Source organism: Borostomias antarcticus (assembly GCF_949987555.1).
Source record: "Borostomias antarcticus genome assembly, chromosome: 4".
Lineage (NCBI taxonomy): Eukaryota > Metazoa > Chordata > Actinopteri > Stomiiformes > Stomiidae > Borostomias > Borostomias antarcticus.
Window position 1 is genome coordinate 24,389,371 of NC_140237.1, and position 22,628 is coordinate 24,411,998.

The window sequence follows — 22,628 nt, forward strand, 5'->3', positions numbered from 1 at the left end:
AACATATATTAATGTGAAGCTCCATCTGCTCTGTGATTTCACAGGTTGCATACTGGCAATGGTGCCTGAGGTAGCACATGCCTTGGTTATATTTTGCACATATGGTTTTGCTCATATACTGTATAAGTATATACAAAATCTACTCGTACTGTGTGCAAATCCAGGGGAGGTGTGAGAGGCTAAGATGCTCAAATGATGCGGGTAGTTAGTGCTAATTAATTCCCCGCTGCCTTCACACTTGCCTTTGCAGGTGGAAAAACATGCAGAGGAATGAGAACAACATGACCAGCCATCACACAGAGGTGATAATGATACTCTATGGAAGTCTTTTTCATTGATCTTGCTGTCAGAGACTGCTTCTTTTTTGGGTATAATGACAAATGCACAATAGAACACACAGTTCATCATTCAGGTCTCTTTTAGCAAGTCCACTGCTCCAATAACACCAATTGTTACTGGAGACACTGCTACAAGTATGTCAATTTCATTCCAATGCACTCTTAACGACAAAGATTTAAGATGGTGTGATTTGTGTGTAATAAACGCTCATGTGTCTAGCCTTGCAGAAGGAATGTGGTATAAAGAAAACCATTCACCACACGTATGAGGTTAGGCCTACAGGACGGGCAGCCTATAGGAACCTAGGAATATGTGGACATACGGTATGTATACCTTTACCCTGTACTATAGATATAGATGTTAAACAAGATGGTGAATATCCTAGGCATTGTGTCAAAAAGCATGTATACAAATCAACTCTAAAAAACATGAAGGTGACCTAATGTGCGAGAAGCACACAGAGGGGCCATGTTTGGGTACTGTACCATGTACACGAGCTGGTCTCTCTCGTGGGTGATCTTCTCAGCTTGGGCCACGATGCTGGCCAGGTGGTGGTAGGCCGCCAGTTCATTCTCCATGGAGTCCTCCACCTGCTGCCTCAACACAGCCATCTTCCTCTGGGCTCTCCTGGCGAGGAGGAGGAGAAGGAGGGGAGAAGCCATTACTCCTCCATCTAACACCTCCCACATATACATTCACACGTTGGAATCGGGGGCTGACGGTTCATTGCTACCGTGGGAGTAGTGCAGGGTTGGAATGGGATTTGCAGAGAGAAGGTTACACGGAATTCAACGAATATATGAATGCAAAGGTAGTAGTAAGCAATCATAAATAAAACAAAACTAGTACGAAAGCTTTCTCTGAATAGTCTACCCACCATCGGCACATCGACAAAAAACACACATCAACACACCATGGCTCTAGGTACAGTATCTCTCATTTCAATGTATATAAGGTGCATTTCTATGGAGATGATACAGTACTTTACACATCTCAGTGAGCGATCAGTGATCAGAATTCACTTAACGGGTTGCTCAGTTACGCTCAGACTGATCTGCTCAGAGCACAAGTGAGCAGTTTTGAATTATGATCTGTTTGAGCCAAACACCATGTCATCATCATCATCATCATCATCACCTGAGAAAAAAAACAAACAAGGGGCGCGTTTTGGCTTGGGAATCGTTGGGATGCTGCTCGCTAATCACACATGATTGACAACAGGTGAAAAGTTCTCGTCTCCTAGCAACTCAACGCTCGGTTAGAGCAGAGCGTTAAGTGGTTTTAAAAACCGCTCAGCGCTCAAAGTGAGCATTCTAAGAGTGAGCGCTCAGCTACTTAACGCACCCATTATTTATATGTATGCCGCCCCCAACAGCTTGACACTGTTTATCACTCAGCAGTTTGCTCTATCACTTTTAAAATGTACCACTGTAATTTGTAGCAGGCAGTGGGTTGGATGTCCCTGGGCACAGCACAGCAACAGCTCCTGTATGTACATAAAGCTATCTTACAAAAGCTAACCAGCTGCCTAGCTTCCGTCATCACATGGCATGCTAGTCATCATCTCAAGATTGAGGTGAGTCAAAGAGTCAAAACTGAACTTGGAAAGACTGCTTGTAGTTATGGCGCTCCTAGAGCATGGAATAGGTTTCAGGGGTCTTTTAAATTGGATGCCATAGTCATTTTGTAAAATTTGAAACATATGATTTGGGAATATGGGGTCGAAGTCTGTATGTTTTGGGTAATGTTGTCATTGTATTGAATTGTGTAAAATGTGTGAATGTGATATTATATTGTTATACTGGTTTATATTGTTTATGATGTACAGTATGCTGTGTAACAAGGGCACCACTGTAAATGAGACCTTGGTCTCAGTGGGCTTCCCTGGATAGATAAAGGTCGAATAAAAATAAATAAATAAATAAATGTTAACTTATGGTCAATGGACCCAACTTATGGTCAATGGACCTACAGTATATAATCTCTGAGGCAGGACCCCAGGCCAGACGTGTCTTTACCTGTTGGTTTGGCGTGAGAGCTCCAGCTCGGCCTCCATGCTCTTGATGTTAGCTGCCAGGTCGGTCTTCTCCAGGACCAGAGCCCTCTTATCAGCCAGCAGACGAGACACCTTCTCCTGCAGCTCCGCCACCTCACCCTGCCTCCTCCCCTGCTCCTGCTCCAGTTGGCTGGGGGAAAAAGGTGAGTGGGTAAAGTGAGTGTGTGTGTGTGTTACACGTTTACATCAATTTAAAGTGCATTTAAAGACATGGTCTGAACCCAAAGAGGTGGGCTGTAAAGGTGAGTCTTAAGGGACAATGCTCGTTTTTGACAACCTGGACCTTATTTACGAGATATTATAAGACGTTTGACTCACCGAGATCACTTTGGTGTAGTTCGGAGGCCTGTAGAAGAAATGTAAAATCCAGCGCGAGCCAATATATCCATGTAATGGCGGTGATCGGGGCAACGAGAATGCAGCTTCTAAAAATCTATTTTCTGCCGCGAAACGGTTGTTTTCATCTGTCTTCATGAATCGCTAGTTGTGCTTACATAGAGCATAACTGTTGTGGTTTTCACATGCCATGATCTTTAGAAATGTCTTTCGAAACGAAATAGCTTCCTCACTTGCTCCAGCACTAATGCGCACAGCGCGCAATCGTTGCTCCAGCACGCTGTGCGCATGCGTGCTGGAGCAAGTGAGGAAGCTATTTCGTGTCTAACGACGTTTCTAAAGATCATATTACAGAGGCATGGGAAATACCACAACAGGCCTATGCTCTCTATGTAAGCACAACTAGCGATGACATTTCTTCTACAGGCCTCCGAACTACACAAAAGTGATCTCGGTGAGTCAAACGTCTTATAATATGTCGTAAATAAGGTCCAGGTTGTCAAAAACGAGCATTGTCCTTTAAGTCTTGATTTAAAAATGAAAAACGTTTCTGATTCCCTGACACTGGTACTGTATGCAAACTGTTCCAGAGGGTGAGGGCTCTAGAGGAGAAAGACCTGCCTGATGTCTTTGAGATGTAATGCTGTGTTCACACCGGGCGCGGCGAGAAAATTTGCGCTGCCCAGTTCGCCCAATCTCGCCGCAGGATCAATGGGTCGCCACGCGAATCCGCCGCAGAAAGTAAAAAAATGTCACCGTGCAGCGAATCCTGGCCGTCGCGGGGCGAATCCTGGCCATTGCGCCACCCGTGCTGCCCGCCGCCCAGTTCGCGTGAATTGTATTGACTTTCTATGTAAACTCGCCACGCCGCAGGAAAAAATTGCGCCCGGTGTGAACACAGCATTAGGGATAGTTAGGAGCCTGGCGTGGCAGTAGCGTGAGGCGCGGGCTGGTACATATGGTACTGTATAAGCAGGTCAGTCCATGAAGTACTGTATATGGTAGGTCAGTAGGAGGACTGACCTGTGTGTGTAAGTGTGTGTGTGTGTGTATGTGTGTGCGCGCACCCCACCCTAATGAGTGAAGGGCTAAAAATTGTGAGTGGTTTCCAGCATGGGTTGACAATTAAATAGTCTGACTTCGAAAATGACTGGAAATCTTAATTCATGGATACACATAAGCGGACCTTCGGCAATTGATCTAATGGTCAATAATGATTACTAATTGATCTAAATGCAATATTTAATGTATTTGTTTATTCAGTATTCCTCTCAAATACAGATTTCTCTAGATCCTGCTGGGGTCGTGACACAAACAAAAACAACTCAACCTACAGTACCTGTAACAAGTGCATGTGTGCACAGTAACCTGTGCATGTGTTGAAGATGGAATGGCAGTTTCCAAACTTGAAGTCTTGAAGTTACTTTTTTTGTTAGGCTTGTGTGTGTGTGTGTGTGCGTGTGTGTGTGTGTGTGTGTGTGTGCGGACAAAGTAGCATACTGTATCCTTTGTCCTTGACATCACAGGGTCTCAGTTTCATTCAATTTCCCCTCGAAGAATAATACAACTTCTGCCTAATAGACTGACAGGGCACTCCCAGAGCTCCCACTCCCACACATCAATACACTCTCAGAGGTGGGGAGAAAGAAAGAGTCTTCAACAACAAAGGACACCTTAGTCCCAGAAATAAATAACACAGAAACCAGAGGAAAACTTCTCTGAAAAAAATACTCCTCAGCACGCCTAGTTTCATGTGATCCTTTCAATTCAAAAGTGTGTTTCATCAAATATTAGCTTTTATATATTTCTCTATTATCTTTCCATTGCACTCATTTACTGTAATCGGCACTCCTTTAGTTGAGACCTTGAGCAAAACAATCATGAATGTCGTCTGAACAGCGGTGGGCTGTAGCTGAGGGATCTTTTAATAAGTAATTATATCGTGTTTTTTTTTAGCTTTTTATACTAAGTTGCTTTTCAAAGTTCAAACATAAGAGTACCAAGGTCAAGCTACTTCAGCCGGTATTTACAGGCCCCAAAATGCCTATCTGAGCAATAGTACTTTCCTTCCAACGTATTCCTACAGCTCAACAGACCATGTTCCACAATGTTACACATTCTGGGAACTAGGGTGCACCTAGTTCCCAGAATGAAAGGGAAATGATAGAACACTTAGTCTGAAGCGGTTCTTTGTCTTTTAGGTGAGAACATTCTCATTTGCAGCCATGATCTGCTGTATTTCTCTTTCATTCCCTGATTTGAACCATACTGGAGGAATCGCTCAGGGAATTGGCTTCCTCATCAGTTCAAGCAACACAGTAGAAAGGGAAAGTAGCCAAATTATGCGATGCTTCGTTAGTAGTAAAGTTTTAGCCCTGTGAGACCATCCTGATCTAGGGAGCTCACATCCTGATCTAGGGAGCTCACATCCTGATCTAGGGAGCTCACATCCTGATCTAGGGCGCTCACATCCTCATCTAGGGAGCTCACATCCTGATCTAGGGAGCTCACATCCTGATCTAGGGCGCTCACATCCTGATCTAGGGAGCTCACATCCTGATCTAGGGCGCTCACATCCTGATCTAGGGCGCTCACATCCTGATCTAGGGAGCTCACATCCTCATCTAGGGAGCTCACATCCTGATCTAGGGCGCTCACATTCAGATCAGACAAACTCCTTCAGCCAATCAGCGTAAGTAAGGTTTTGCCAAATCCAGTTGGAAGAACGACGAAAACTTATTTTCCCCCGAGAAACTCTGTGCATACTCTTGTTCTTGTTTAATTGGTGTTATTGAGTCCATTTCCTAATACTGCACTTCCGGCTGTGTTTATTCTACTAACGGTAACGTCACCGCTCGGTGCTTCGGGAGACTGTTTTGCCACTGGAACCACTCAACGGCTACGTTCTACAGGGGTCAGAACTGAGTCCCTGATTGGCCCGGTCAAAACGTAATCGGAGAATAATCGTTCGAAGATGGGGGGGGAAAGGGGGGATATGGAGTCCAGACTGATCTGTGGTGGCAAACTGAAAGTGAGTTCGCAAGATCATAATGGTCTCACGAGGCTAGTAAATGTTTATCCACCGTACTAAACTGCTGAGAAAATTCAGAAAGCCGGTACAGTATATTGCGTGGACCATTACAGCACGAGGGAGAGTGTTCCCGCGTCTGTCTACCGTTTGAGTTTGGCGGTGATGGCGCAGTGCTCGTCCCGGCTGACTGAGTCCTCCAGGCTGGAGCGGGCGTGCAGGTGCCGAGCCCGCAGGGTCTGCAGCTCTCCTCGAGTGCCCTCCAGCTCCGCCTCCAGCCCCTGCTTCTCCGCCTCCAGCAACATCAGTTGCTTTGACACCTTGGAAACTAGAGGGAGAGAGGGATGGAGAGAGAGGGAGTGTGAAAAAATATAAAAGGGAGGGGAAGAAGGGGGGGGGGGCAGATGGGAAGAGAGAGAGGAGGAGATGGAGAGAGAGAGGAGAGGGAGTGGGAAAAAAATATAGAAACAGATAGACCAAAGTACAGGGAAAGAGAGAGAGAGAGAGAGACAGAGAGAGGGGGAGAGAGAGAGCGGCAGAATGAGGAACATGTTTAACGTTTTACTAAAGTCACACCCTGAAAGAACTTGTGCTGAAAGACCAAATAGCCTCATGGGTTTATGAAAAACTGAGAAGAGTCGAAGCCGGGCGTTTTTCGTTTTTAATAAACGTCTATGCCGACACTTGAATTTAAAACCATTTCCACCCCTTTCCACAGCCCTATGTATAATGTAGGCGATTTAGCAACAGGCCGGCTAGATAAGGGTTGAGTTGAGGCTGGTCAGGACTCATGGCCTACCCTCCGTGTGATGGCGGCTGTGACTGTCCTTGGCTTTGGCGTGCTGCACCTCCAGCTGCTCAATCAGCACCTGGTTCTCCTGCAGTACCAACCTGGCCTGCTCCTGGAGCTGCTTCCTGGAGGTCGGGGGTGAACGAGGGGAGGGGGGGCAGAGAGAAGATCATTTGCATCTTCAGCGTCCGTGAAAAATGTCTTGAAATACAAAGATCAAACATTGACACGGTGTGTGGTGTCCATCTCAAGGATGTAAACTCATCTCTTCAAGAAGTACTACAACAATCCTCCCTCCTCACTTATTGTATTGTATCACACTGTACTTTAGATTGCTATTCTTGCACTTTGCCTTCAGCACTAGATTATGCTCTTAGTCACTTGTTTTAGAAAGAAGATGCACTTGTGAGTTCTGGCAAGTAGTAGTTCATTGGCTTTTCCTACGTTAAATGCAATTATTGTTAGTCGCTTTGGATAAAAGCGTCTGCTAAATGACTGTAATGTCATGTAATGTAATGTAAACAGTAAACAGACGATTAGTTGGAATTCAGAACCCTGTTTACTGGAAAGACACTGAGTGAGAACGCTGTTTACAGTCATCCGAACTTCAATACTTTGCCGTATCTCTTGGGGAGAGCAGCAACAACAGCGGCAGCGACATTTTAGAGGACTGTTCGGACCACTCCAGACCACCTCCTTATTCAATAGCCGCCAGGAGGCGTCGTTGAGCCCCTCAGCAACCTGCAGTTTATTACATTGCGCAATGAGGTGCTTGAGTGACACTGAACTTTGCAATTTGCACAGTCTCTCAGCTTTCCCGTGGACGGTGTGGGAACATGATGGCCGCCCAGAGTCCTGCACTCTGCGTTGAACTTGTCCCACTGAACTTGCTTTACTACGGAGCTGGGAGGGGGCAGAGCCGTCCATGGCGGGGGCAGACTGGACACGCTCTCCCTCAGAGGAGAGGCCATCAGGCTTCTTCTCCCCCACAGACGCGGCTGCCGGAGGAGGAGGCGGAGTCGACGGAGGTCCGGCCAGGGGGAGCTTGCTTCCTAGCCCACAGGCTCTTAGCACCTCTAGAGGCCTGCGGAGCTGCCTGCGGTCTGGACACTTTGGGGATCAGGGGCCGGGAGAGAGACCGTCTGAGCGTACGACTGCCGCGGCGCCACAGGTGCCGCGGGCTGCGTCTTCCTCGGGGGGCACAATTTCAGCGCCTCATCATCTCTCCTTTTTCTCCTCACATCTCTTCTGCGTGGAGGTGACTGCTGCACCGAAGAGACCCTGGGGGACAATAGGAGTGTCGAGGATCTCCTCCTTCTCCTTTGCCGACGGGTTGGTGAGTCCGAGCCAGCGCGCCCTCTCCTGAAGAGCCATGAGGCCCATGGATCTACCCGTGGCTTAATGGCCATATTGTGGAGACGAAGTATGTGATCTGTTATAATGCAGATTTCTTCCCTCAGGGCATTATCTGGGTTGGCAGTCATATCCTCTTCCAGCTCAGCCTGGTAGGCTGACAGGAGAGCAGAGGCATTGAGAGCTCTCTCTGACAGAGCCGCTGTCTTGGCACTGATTGGCTCGAGGCAGGGACGCAGCAGACAAAGTCGTGGAAGCCTTCGGGTAGAGATGGCTCACGTTAACCTGTGATGGCAGCGTTTCGGCTGCTCCACACAGGAGCGGACCCCCCCCCCCTGGACAGGCTAGCCTGGCGGGCCAACCGGCGGCGGAGAAGTTTAGGGGGGAACGCAGCACAGTGAATACACTCGTCAACGGCAGTCTGGGCATGGGGGAGTCCCAGACATACCACACACTTGGAGTGAGTATCCCAGCTAGCTGTCTTTTTGCCTCACGGGCAAAGCTTCTGCCTAGGTTCACTTGCTGTTGTGTTGTGTGAGAGTTGTTTGTGTGAGTTTTTCCCCAGACTGTTTGCTTGAGTGCTAGACTGTCTTTGTGTACTGTCCTCCCTTTTTGTGCAATCCTTCCTCTCCCTTTCTTTCTGCCCTCAGGCTGCGCTCCGGGCCAGTGTAACAACTGGATGAGGAGCGCATTACAAATGCAGTACCTATACCTATACCTAGCCTCAGCTGTACCGGGTTCACTAGTCTCAACGTTAGCCATTACTAGATAGTGGGTTGCAGGCTAGATGCTATTTCACAAAATTGTCACAACTCTCAGTCTCAGGTAAATCAACCGGCATGATCAGCATCCGCATCTTTTTTAGAACAAGCCTAACAATGTGCAGAGAAAATGAAATTGCGAGGCTGCTAAACATGAACGTGTTGGGATCTTCGAGGGAATACAGCTGATCGGTGATTACTACACCTGTCGCTGTCCCTTCCTCCTCCTTCCACTCTGATCAACGTCATCGGACACCGACTGGGCCCTGGAAGACGAGCCTTAGGTGTGGGGAAATGTAGGTCATGAGTGTTGCAACGTGGGTATAGCGCAGTATTTCAGTATACTGTGGTGTACATTATTGTATCTATCTATAATACCTTGCTGCTATGAAAATCCAAATTTCCCCACACTGAGGAATAATAAAAGCTATCCTATCCGATTAATCCATCCATCCATGGATGGATGGATGGATGGATATCCGATTAATATTCCTACTGCTGTGAGGTAACGCCCACTCGCTAACGTTTGTAATTCAAACACTTCTGCAATGAATAGACTAACTGGTCCATAGCCTATGTAAATGAGTGTGAATAGGCTATGTCGTCAATAGCATCATTATCACAAGCATTTGAATAGATTTCCTCCCCATCTTTCTGTGACATTCGCTACCAGCAAACACTGAAAATACACACCCTCGATTTATGTATATTAGGATATAATTACCATACCCGACCATACAAATGGATTGTTACTGTACAAATGGATTCATACTGTATGTACTGACACACAACCCAGCATAGAAAACACACACACCGCAGAATACACAGTCTGTAACTGTAACATGCACACACATGCACACACACACACACACACCCACATACTTGTATGTTGTCATAGGCATGGCAGAGACCAGTGCTTCATTGTCCTGTGTAGGGGTGATACTGAAATCACACTATCCCCCTCTGACTGGCCCACATTTACATACAGTAGGTTTACCTGTTGAGAATCCATGTACAGATCTTGCTCTCCGCAAGTGCTTTACACAATATTGGTCCTATCGTAGATTATCATGCTGTTTACAAGCTGTTGGATTGTGTCTGTGATGTTATTTTATCATACATACAGTATAAACCTGCCCTGTACAGCTGATTTTGTGTAATATTATAGTACTAGTATTACAAACACATATGTGGTTTATCTGTTTTTTTTGTGTGTGTGTGTCTGTATTTATCCTACATGTTAGTATATGCCATGATGCATGACTCTGTAGTTATGGTCCATTCAGTTGAGTGGGGAGCTTCCACAAATGTTAACACGTTAACAAAATTATACACATACTGTCTGTTGTTTTTAGTTCAACTCTCAACTTTATTTCTATAAAGGATTCGGAATCACCAGCAGGATATGTGTCCTCTTAAAGAAGGAACTCATCCCATGCATTGCCCACAACAAATACATAAAGATGATATGTCATCCATCACCATTTTGTCCCAGAGTAGCTAACTTACTTTAACAATAAATCTAAGGCAGTGGCTATTCTTACCGTGTATTACTGTATATACGGTATGGTATATTTGGGTTAGTGTTGGTTAGGTTTAGAAAACAGAATTTCCCAAAACAAGATGTAGCGCCACTGTCATAGTGAGGCCGCAGGGCGCCGTAAGAATAGCTTAACTCTTCGCCTTAAGCACATATTGTATTTATTTTGCTGCTCACGCTTTTGTTTTAGCACTAGATTATTCTCCTAGACACATGAAATGCAATTATTGTAAGTCGCTTTAGATAAAAGCGTCTACTAAATGACTAATTTAATGAATGTAGGCCAGCTGGCATCCTGGTAACTTATGTTAGCTAGCAAGCGTTCCTTACGTTAGTTAGCTAACTGCATTTCCAATTTAAGGAGTGATAAACATTATCTAACTAAAGCTGGCTACATAAAATACCATTTGTAAATTGAATAGAGGTTTGCGAATGTGTTGAAATGTCAAAAAATTTAGTAATTTCATAAATTTATCAGCGAGTGTGCCCCAAAAACACTGAAAATGGTGATTACAATAGAAGTGTATGGGAGTGTCACATTACAATTACACGATTACAATAGAAGTGTATGGGAGTATCACAACTCTCTCTCTCAACGGTTCTGGACCACACCGGAAGTAGAGTTATACTGCTTTGCAGAAACCCAGAAGTCAACTGAAGTCATTGTGAAAGGGGCCTATGCCCTTTTGGTTTCATCCTCATCTCAGTGTAATTAAAATTATGCAAAAGGTTAAGCATATTTTTCTCTCTGCTGTACAGTAGGTCGTCCTCAGACGAGCCCTCCACTGGTGTTTCCAGTCATCCTGATCCTCCATGTGTCTGGCTAGCTCGCGGGTACTTTTCCACCCCTACATCTTTCGTGAGGAAGACCACATACGTTAGTGTGGGACGCCCTCGAGATCGATGCTTGTGTGTTGGCTCCCACAGCAGTTTGCTGGCTGGGAGCTCCCGGTGTCTCTGGCAGTTATTTTCTCACTCACCCTTGTTAACCCCCACATACAGATGCTTGCTGGTAACATGCACGCTCTGGTTGATATTTAGTAGGTGTAGGACCCACCTAGTGATTACTGCAGGGTGGGCTTCAGGGTCCAGCATTCACAGCCATAGAAAGCCGTAATCTTTTATAATTACTTACAGCTTGAAAGTAGCCTATTTGAGGTTGTATGGTAAATGCTAAATGGACTGCACTTATATAGTGCTTTTATCCAAAGCACTTCACAAATGTGCCCATTTATTTCCCCTGTCTTGTTTATTGTATTGCATAGTTTTATACTGTTATATTCATGAATATTATGTACGGTATATATTTTTCACCTGAGCACCGTAAAAATACATCCTTTTCTTTAAAAAAGGAACAGTTTTGGTTGTAGGTCTGGCAGTGTTTGAGCACGACACTTGTAGGCTAGGTATTCTACAGTATCTACCGGCTGTGTTGGCATACAGGCTGTTGCATTCCTCCCTCCCTCCCTAGACTACATCTGAGGGAGGTTTGTAATATGTGGTCCCACTTTTGTGGCCTGTGTCTCACACACACTCTCCCTCTCTCTCTCTCTCTCACACACACACGCACGCACGCACGCACGCACGCACGCACACACACACACACATGCACCCGCACACACAGACACACAGACACACACACCAGAGAAAAAATGTGGTGGAATGCTCTTATTTCGAGCATTTATGACATTTCGATCGTGTACAGTATTCTGCATCTGGTCTCCCGAGACATGATTTCATCACGATTAATAAAGCATTATGAACGAGAAGGAGTGGGATGGCACGGATATCGCCACGGCTAGCGGGAGTGGTTAGGCACGACGCGCAGCGGAGTGCCGTTAATATCCGTCAATATTTCAAAAAGAAAGACAATATGAACTTTAAATAAATGTATTTTTTAATGGAACTATTTGTTAATCGTTTGCGGATACTTCCACTGAAAAAGGGAACGTTGCCAGGCAACGACAATGCTACAGCACATCTTTGTAAACATTGATCTATAGGCTACTAATAAGAGGTAGATTGATATTAAAAGATGTGTGAACATTCCATTTTAGCATGGGGCCATTGTGGTTATCGCCACGACTGGAATGCAAACTGACCAATAGAGACAATGGACCGGATCTATACTGTTGTATAATAAATAGCAACCACTTCATTCCATTATTGCAGGTCTTTACATTATGGCACTCCGATACTTCGATGTGGTTCTCAGGAGATGTTGCTTACAGGTGAAAGACATGCTCGTGGTATGACAGAGATTGAGGCAATGGGATTGGAATCGATTTGACTGCAGACGGAGAAGGCCAGGTCCTCTGAGATGTACCTAGATTACAGCGTAAGTGGATGGCTTTGATTTGCACTTGAAGAGGGAGAGACAATTGCTAGATCGAAAAATGTCCATCTGTCTGTCCAGGCTCTGCTACAGTACCCATTTACCCACTTCATGTCCTCACAAACGCTCACTGTAGCTACTGGTAACTCACCATTCCTCATGGCAGATTGTCCCAGTCTTCCCCAGGTCTTCATGGAGTGCCTCGTTCTCACGGATCACCTCCTCCACTCGCTGGCGGAATCCCCTCAGATCCTCCTAGACACACACAAGTGGCACAGCACGGGGTGACATACAGCTGTCATATGAACGGTAATATGTATTTTGTCTGTAATAGGCGAGTTTCGATAACCTGTGGTGAATAATACAGAACACCATGTAAACAAGGAACCAGAACAGCGCCAAGGGCAGGGATCGCGTGCTAAACTCTTTTAGTGTGTGTGGAATTAATTTCATGAGTCAGCCCGCAAACTGGGGCACATTGTACCTGGAGGAGGGATGGGTATATTTGAATTTTCACAATTTTCTTAAATTTACTTTGAAGATGATAACTGGTTGCTTTTATTTTGTGCCATGATTCACTCTGAAATCGAGACAAATCACAAACGTGTTTCTAAGGCTTACGGTACCATAGAGTACAAAAGTCAAGTTTCTTCAGCCAGCGTTTTCAGGCCCATAATCGTCTATCTGAGCAATATTACTTTTCACAACATCAACTATTCCTTCCGAAATAAAAATGCTACAACCTTGAAAACTTCAAGGTAACAACCCTTGATTACAAGCCCCATATGTCCAGTGGCTAGCTGTTGAGTTTGCCTCCATGAATGTAGTTTGTTTTGGGACTTCTGGGCCTGAATCGCCTGATTCACAGAAACAGAAAAACTAAATCACATATCCCGTATATGTGGTATGTGTAATATGTGGGATATGTGATGTTTTTCTGTTTCTGTGATAGAGGCGATCTATGTGCAGCATTGAGTCCAAGACAAATTTCCCCATGGGGACAAATTATATTGTATCGTATGAATGCTCTGGCCGAAGGGACAAAACTGTTGGTTTTTAACTAAATAAACAGCAATTCTGTTTATGAAGTCCCTTGTTTTGGCTACTATGTGTACTGTAGCTGAATGCGTTCCATCCCTATGGACCTGTTTAACTTCTGAGTGACAGTTGAAGGAGCTTTGTCATAAACTAGAACACTAGTTTCAGCCTCTCCAAAAATCTGCGAGACTTCTACAGACAACGTTCAAAAGCCAGAGATGCACAGAAGTGGTTCAAGGCTGTCTAGCCATTTCAAGCACCCGACACACACATTTCTGAGTGAAGTGATTCCTAAACTAGTTTGGGAAGGAATGTCTGTAGCCTGTATGATAACACCCTTCACTTCCTAAGGCTGGGATTAGAATGCCACTTATCTACTCCAGGAGAAGGAGAAGACAGGAGCGTGGAGAGGAGAAGAGAGAGAGAGAGAGATTCAAGGGTGGTAGTCCTTGGCCTTTTTTCTACCCAAACCCTCATCACATCCTTGCCTTACCCTCAAATAGCTTTGGGGGTTTTAAACATCAATGATATAGATGTCCTGATTTCTAGCCATGTGATATGTACTATGTGGTTATATGTAACCAGACCCTCTGATGTGAAGAGCACTTGAACTTAAACACACGCAAAAGGAATTCATAACCAATAATTAAAAGAGAATATGTGATTGAGTGGAGTCAAACCTTTCGGGCATACAGTAATGACTGTACATACAGTACAGTAATGACTATGTACATATGTGTGCTGTATTTCGATATAGCAGACTGGCATAACATAGTGAGCCACTGGCACAGTATTAAACTAATGAAAAAGTATGATAATTGCTCCTCAGATCTTCAGTTCAAACATACCGCTGATTAGCCACATCGACTGTTTGACTGTGGGAATATAAGAATAATGCTCAAATTCCTGAGCTATGTTTGTCTTGACCAATAAGACCACATCTCTCCCAAAGTCCTTTTCTGACTGAGAAACCAGCCGAATTATAATTTCCTAAAATTTGCTATAAAGTGAAAAATTGTCAGCCAAGAGTGAAAATGAGCTGTGTTTTACAGCTTTAGTCTAACAACTGTGTGACAAGGTTCAACATTTAATGTTCGTATTTCCCACACGATGTCAAGCCTCTCTCCAAGCACCACTTCATAACTCTTATTCATTGGATGGTTTTATTCCTCACTCTATCTTACTGGCTGAGTTTCCTGTGCTCTCATCGTCTCCCATGACGGCCGTTTTTAACTTAATGGGCCATAAAACATTTCCCTATAAGGTAGGTATGATTCAAACTGAGAGAATAACAAGTACTGCAACAAACGACTATTTTAATTGTCGATTAGTCACCGATTATTGAAACAATTTCTCGACTAATCTTTTCCTTTTTTTCAATAACCAAATTAATTGCATTAATATAAAATGGCTCTTATGGTATATTTAGCCATCAGCTTTTAAATCTAGCAAGACAAGAAAGAACAAACTTCATTCAAAAATGTCTCTTAATTAATACCCTTCTGCTGATAGTACAAGTATAAAACTATAAATAAAAAATATATAATATGTCTGTGCAGTGTGTATAACCTATAAATAAATCATTGTCCATTGTTTTGAACAAGGACCGGCATAAAGTTCTGTAAACCAAGGCACATTAAATAACATTAAATAAAGGTAAACCAAGGCACATTAGCAGCAGTAGAAAAAGGGCAGGGAAAAGGGCAACACCCTGTTGCAAGTTGCAACTACATGAGACTAATCACAGTTACAGTTTGTTCATATTGAGGAACGTCAACATCTCCACATGGTTCGGGCTCAGGCTTGCTCTTTTCTGAGAGCAAGAGAAAAATGCTTTGGAGAGGTGCCCCTTTTGTGGTGGGTTCTGGTACTACGGGGGGACTGACAGACTCACTCACTCACGACGTGACACCGGCTCGGGTGGCTCAAACATATATGGCTGAACAAGAATTAAACTGCTAGGCCTGTTGGTAGCCATTTGTGGTAACGGTTCTATTTGACAGGTTTCCTTCCTCCACACCCCCTCCCCACGCAATTGGGTGTGGCTTCGGTGCCTTCAGCAGACACGCCCCCACAGTCTCAGACCAGAGAATGCTACTGATTTTTAACCGATTTTGAAGCCTTATTTTATATACTTAGCGACATTTCTAATCACTCAGATTTGGCTGGGTGGTTAATGACATTTTCCTGTGGTGTATGAAGCTCATAACAAAAATTTTAACTGGGTTAACCTGGACTTTAAGTCCGCCCCCCTTCGGTTGTCACCGGGTGGGGGACAATAAACTAACATGCATGCGTGAACGCACAAACACAAATATGCACACACACACACACACACACACCTCGACACCTACCTCAGCTGACTGCAGAAGTGCGTCTTTTTCGTTCATCCTGTCCTCATACGCCAGCAACAGCGGGGATAAGTATTTCATGTCCAGCTATATTAAGACAACCAAGATCATAGCAGAGTTTACTGTAGATACGCACAGCCACAGCAATAAATCATAGTCTTACGTCACCCCGACACATTTTGGTAACTAGACACGATTTGGCATGATGGCCCCAATCTCATTTAGTTCACCGATTGCTTGTCGTAATGTAATCAAACTCAGCTAAACTACAGACTATAATAATTATTTTCCCTTCCTAATTTTTAGTTTTAATTTTCAACTTATGTTTCCCATGCATGTGTCTACACTTACCACAATGCAAGGATGGCACACAAGTTCATCTTATCTAAAGTTCTATCTATTCTACAAAGTTTAAACCTGTCAATTACAAACGCCCGAAAATCCCACTGGAAACAGGCAATGCAGAGCAACGGCTACAGCTGCATACTGAACAAGCCACTCCAGGGTGCCGGTTGGGCATGAACGCTTGGGCTTACTAATGTGACAGCTCTGACAGCAGAAGCCAGAGGAGGAAACAGATAAGCGTTTACAAGCTTGTTTTCAAGAGGATTATTCTGAGCTTTGCACCGTGGGCCTTTCGCTCCAGACGCGTTGAGCAGACTTAGCAGGGGTGCGAACCCCCCTGAGTCATGACAGTAGAGTACTGCTGACAGCGTCTGTCAGACGCATTCCTCCGCACTGTGCTCACGGGCCGGTCCGTGGCGGTTCGGCATCCGCTTGGCCCGCCCCTAGGGTAGCTCATTTGTATCCGTGTTGCAGTGTCTGACTGTGTGTTATCTCTCAGAGGTTCCCTCCCCTGTACAGTAATGCAACGGCATGCCACCGACCGTATTTTAAGTTTTTTTTGTTGTTGTTTATTTTAGGGTTCTCTATGGGGTTGTGATATGGGGATGATATATGAGTAAGTAGACTGACCAGCCATGGTGGTGCGGATCCTTTCATTGGCAGACCACTGGTCCTGGAACTCTGGAAGATGAGAGGAGAAAGGTGACATTATAGCCCACACATCCATATCTCCACCAGGCACACTGCTGTGGACCCCAACATAGTCTGCACTCTACAGTTTACACTATACAGCTAGTTTAATAACAGTCTCTGAGTACAGTGTCAAGGAATCCTTCCTGTGACGAGATGTGTCCATCATTGATTACATGAAAGTTTCTGTGTTAAAAAAAGAGGGCTTCTTGCATGATCTCTTTCATTGGTGACTAGCTACCAATGACTAGCATTTTATGGTCAAATTAATTGAGTTTGGATGATGTTCGTCCTTTCTTCCAGAACTATGACAGAAAAGTGAGAGTGGGTGAAGAAAAAAGATGGGAAGTGAAGTGGTTCTCTTCTGTTCTCTTCTCTTCACCCCCTAATATTGATCGGGAAATTGACCATCAGGACGTCCATCTTCTACAGTCCCGCCATGCTATACAGTCTAGCACTCTGCTCTCAAGGGCCATCACTGTACAATCGCTGACTGCTTCCAACCCCACTGCTGTGTGTGTGTGTGTGTGTGTGTGTGTGTGATAGAGAGAGTGAGAGAAAGAGTGTGTGTGTATATGTCTGTGTATATGTCTGTCTGTGGTGTGTGTGTTAGTGTGTGTGTGTGTGTATGCCCAATAGCCCCGGAGAGAAAACCGCAAATGTACATGGCCTCGGAATGGGGAGACGTGCAAAACGATGGCGGGCTCGTGCAAGACAGACCGCCGGCCAGCTAGCTGGCCAACCGACCTGAACTAAAGTGCGAGGATATGCCCCCCCCCCATACGCGGCTCCTCACGGGGGGGGGGGGGGTGAGGTTCCAGAGGCTGCCGAAAGAGGAGGCTTTTCAGTGTGACGCAAGGTGGCTCTGAAGCCACAAGCTGAAGCTCGTACAAGAGTTTTCAACCGGTAAAGGTCTTCAGACAGCAGGATGAGATGGACATGAAGAATCTGGAGCATCTGTTTTTTGTTTTTGTAATCATTTTTAGAGGGCTGCTTTCCCTCACTGCAAATGTCTGTGAGGCGTTTACCTCTGCATTGATGCGCGTTGAGAATACCGTAGTGAAATGCTGTTTGTCTATCTTCAGACGACTTCAGATGCCCGGTACCAGAGTTGTGAGCCATAAACGTTGGCCTTGACGTGATTCGTGGAGATAGTTGTTCCCCTCTATATCAAAGGTTTGTTAGGCATTCTCATTGCTTGAAAGAAAAGTCAATATTCCATAACCTACTTCTGTGGATTTGTTATTGCCTGAGGTAAGAGAGAGATACAACATGGCGGCCTCATGGACCACAAATCAGAGCAGGCGCACTCAATGAGTCAACAGTGCAATGAAATCCGAAAACAAATTACCTGGCCCATAATCTTTCCTGGAAACTGAAAAAAAAATCTGGGAAGCATAAAAAATAAAATAAAAGCTGAGGTGAACTAAGGTAAGGCTTCTTCCCCATACTGTATCAACCAGAGGTTCAATGGACAGGTAATGAAACACGGTTGTACCAGTTTTCATATACCCCCATCACAGACATCAGATGAACTCTCCCATCTCTGACAAACCCACTTCAGCAGCAGACGGTAATTACATCTCACTACAGATCTTCCTCCCGAGAATCTCCAAATCATTAGGACAGTGTTGTTGAAGGCTGTCAGACTTCTGTCTGCTTACAATTCACTGCTGCTAGCCCCACCTAGCCACCGCGGTAAAACCTCTCCCTTCTTATCAGCAGTAGATATCATACCTGAGACTACCTAGAGGATTAGATGGGGGCGGTCTAATCTTGAGAGATCGCACGGATGAGAGCTTCGCTATAGACGCAGTCAGTTTGAGGCTGTTGGGTTCTGTGTTCACCTTGAGGGGTAAACAAGACGTTGTTTTGATCTATGAGATGGTAAGAAATAGAATGTAGTATAAAATGGGGATGCTGCACCAGTTTATTCAAAAAACCATGTCATAGCGATTTGTTATGGTAAGGGTAGACACCATTATAAATGGGGGGGGGTCCTATTGGAAATATAAAAGTTTTAACCCAACCATATCATCATCAGCTATCAATCCATTAATCAATTATTAACACAATTAGTATGCTGTACCTCCTCCTTGGACAGGGGTCTGAACTTGGTCTGGTATCTGCTGAGCTCCACGTTCAGCCTGTGGACGGTCATCTTTAGGCCGTCGTTCTCATCCACCAGCTCCTGGGCCTGCTGCCTCAGACTCTGCAGCTCCGCGTGCTCACCTGCAGGGGGCAGCACAGCCAACAGACGCTTTCAATTTCCCATTCATAGACCACACGGTAGGGCCGCAACGGCTTATGTGTTGACTGTTGCTGCTGTGATCTGTTATGAGCTTATCTCAGGTCTTGCTCTCTAGGCTAATCATCGCCCGACCATGGAGATCCTAAGCAGCATCCTTCATCCAGGATTCAAATCCCCCCCCCCCCTCCCTCCCTCCCTCCCTCCCTCGGGAGTCCTGGTTCTCCTGGGGGGCTCGCTGCTCCTCCAGCCACACTCCACCTGCAGGGGGAGCCCTCCTGTGGGCGGAGGCCTTGACGAGCTCCAGCTGCTGCTCCAGCTGCTGCAGCCTCTGATGACTCCTCTGCAGCTGCATGCTCTGCTCGGTGCACCTCTGCTCCAGGGCCCTTCTGTCTGCTGCCAGGCCCTGGTTCTGCTCCGTCAGACCACGCACCATCTCCTTCTGCATGTCCAGCACCTCCTGGTAGGCCACGCCGGCCTCTGGGCGGTGGAGGGGTGCCAGGCGCGGGGGGGGGGGAGCGGTTGGTCGAGGGTGGGGGTGCGGGTGATGGTGGACGGTAGGTAGGTGGTGGTGGGGTACACAACGGCACAGCACAGCAAACGCACCACACAGAGCCACACGACAGAGCAAGCCAAGACGAAGAGACAGGAGAAGGGAGAAGGGAAAAAGAAAAATGGGGGGGGGGGGGGGGGGGAACAAAACATAAACATAAATAACGAAGGCTACGTCCCAGATCTGAAAATTGCACTTGTGGTCTTAGCATAGAGCCGATAGCCTGGCGTCGCCATCATGATCCCACGTGAGCTCACATTCTGCTTCCCACAGATCAAAAGGGATTTTTTGGGGGGGTGAGGAAGCCTGGCTTCCAGGCTATAGAGGGTTACACAAAATAGGACATTTGCAATAATGCCAAGTTCCAACCAGGTAAATAGGGCAAATGTTTTTTTTTTCTAATATTTATTTATTTTACTCCATCTGAATGCCCAACCATCTAAAGTTTGTTTTCATTTCATTATGGTAAATGGACTGCACTTATATAGCGCTTTTTATCCGAATCGCTTTACAATGGCCTCTCATTCACCCATTCACACACACACCAATGGCGGTAGCTGCCACGCAAGGTGCTAGCCTGCTCATTGGGAGCAATTTGGGGTTCAGTGTCTTGCCCGAGTACACTTCGACATGTGGACAGGAGGAGCCGGGATTCGAACCGCCGACCCTGGGGTCATTGGACGACCTGGTCTACCACTGAACCACATCCGCCCCCGTCCCGTAACTTTGTGAATTTCATGCGTCATCAATTCCAAAGGGTGGGGGCGGTACAACACAGCACACAGCTGGCTGCTGTGCTCCTTGAGACTTCTACTTCCCCTCAAAGTGGTGTTGATGCATTAGTATGCTGCGCCTACGCCTCTGTACAACAGAGCTGCATTGGAATTCATTGATGCGTCTGATATGGCTGTTTGAAATATGCCTAAAGCAGTATCTTGTTAAAAACACTGGGAGGGGGAAAAACTAAAACTTTGAATGGAACTTTCTGCTACTGCATACAAATTTCTCCAAACAAAGCTGATTTTCATTAACTGTAGCTGTGTATGATCACAGCAGCAAGCCAATCAAGGTGACAGTCACGACATTAGAGCAGTGATTAAGTTGACACATTGTAATTACTGCTTCAATGCCTGACTATAATTGGGACGGTTTTATCATGTCAATGCACAGTGGCTACAGAAAAGTGTGAATTTAATTAGTCTGTGTGGCATCATACTGATACAGAAATGTCATGGGCCTATAATTAACAGTGATTACAGCACGGTTTGGTCGTTGCTGTAATGACCGGGAGATGAGAGCTGCATCAGAATACTTTTCAAATTATTTCTCTCCTTACTCTCCTATACGGGGTCCTAACGGATGTGGAGGTATAAGATGGAGGTGTAAAGATGGAGGTGTAAACGCTGGTTAAGATAGAGGTGTAAACTGAGGTTAAGATGGAGATGTAAACCGTGGTTAAACCGTGGTTAAGATGGAGATGTAAACCGTGGTTAAGATGGAGGTGTAAACGCTGGTTAAGATGGAGGTGTAAACCGTGGTTAAGATGGAGGTGTAAACCGTGGTTAGACCGTGGTTAAGATGGAGATGTAAACCGTGGTTAAGATGGAGGTGTAAACCGTGGTTAAGATGCAGGTGTAAACTGTGGTTAAGATGCAGGTGTAAACTGTGGTTAGACCGTGGTTAAGATGGAGATGTAAACCATGGTTAAGATGGAGATGTAAACCGTGGTTAAGATGGAGGTGTAAACCGTGGTTAAGATGCAGGTGTAAACTGTGGTTAAGATGCAGGTGTAAACTGTGGTTAGACCGTGGTTAAGATGGAGATGTAAACCATGGTTAAGATGGAGATGTAAACCGTGGTTAAGATGGCGCAGACAGGAGAGGAGAGGAGAGGAATCACCACACAGCAGAGCAGAGTTTCCCACAGCCTCACGGCCTCACCTGACTGGCCTTCTCTCCTGCTGTCGGAGCTCCTCCTCTCGGCCTTCTTTCTGGAAGGTCCATGGCTGGCTTTGGGAGGCTGGCCACAAGAGTCTTCAGCATCTGTGGGAAAATGAGGTTCAGTCAATCAAATATGGGAAATTGGTTGGTCGCACAGTATGCAACTGCATAATACCATCATTTTGCTTGAAACACACGCAAACTAACCCCAAAACACAGACGCACTGAAGAAATGTATACCAACAGAAAGAAATGCATTTTTATGATTCCCCATTCTCATAGCCTCTCTCTGACAGAATATTCCAGAATATCCCCCTCTCAAACGCTATCCCTGGGTCAAATTATGAAACTAAAAAGGAGAAGAAGTAGCGTTTCTCATGTGCAATGTTGGCAATTCCCTCCGTTCCAATTATATTCATTAAAATTCCTTTCATCGCCCCCTCTCTTTCATTTTCCCACTAAATGTGGCCCTACTGTCAATTAGGAGCATGGAACCCACGCAAAGAGCTGGAAAGTGTTAGTCCACTGCAACAAATGAAGGCGTAAAAAATCACTGTGCCTATATAATCCTTAGAGCGGAGGCCGGTGATGGCGGTTACCTGGTGGAGGCATGCTTCTGCCAGATGGTCCCTGGTGTAGTTTTGGCGTTGGGGGCTGAGGTGGAGGGGGAGGGAGAGAGGGGAGAGGAAAACGTAGTTACTGTATGATTCAGATGAGGGAGTAGTTGATGAGGACACGCCACTAATCAAGTGGACTCATTCGGAAAAAATGGCACTCCCACAATCCCTTGCCAACTTTCACACCCGTCGCGGCTTGGCTCCACTGGGTCCGTTAGCGTCAGCGTCAACCATCGACCATCAGACGCTAAGGAAATTAATCCTTTGTAATGAATGACAGCGGCTCCACTGCAGCCGTTGCGTTCGAG

General features: G+C 45.6%; 1 protein-coding gene across 1 annotated transcript in view; it reads right to left on the reverse strand.

Annotated features, from left to right (window-relative positions):
- cep89 (centrosomal protein 89) overlaps positions 1-22,628 on the reverse strand; it is a gene marked incomplete at both ends in the record, with an annotated part of 120,188 nt that overhangs the window by 89,359 nt on the left and 8,201 nt on the right. The window contains 10 exons of the mRNA XM_084437396.1: positions 825-966; positions 2,358-2,525; positions 5,907-6,087; positions 6,559-6,674; positions 12,690-12,793; positions 15,931-16,014; positions 16,903-16,953; positions 19,052-19,194; positions 19,472-19,690; positions 21,704-21,805. Coding sequence (XP_084293522.1) covers positions 825-966; positions 2,358-2,525; positions 5,907-6,087; positions 6,559-6,674; positions 12,690-12,793; positions 15,931-16,014; positions 16,903-16,953; positions 19,052-19,194; positions 19,472-19,690; positions 21,704-21,805 — 1,310 coding nt within the window. The remainder of the gene's footprint in view (positions 1-824; positions 967-2,357; positions 2,526-5,906; positions 6,088-6,558; positions 6,675-12,689; positions 12,794-15,930; positions 16,015-16,902; positions 16,954-19,051; positions 19,195-19,471; positions 19,691-21,703; positions 21,806-22,628) is intronic.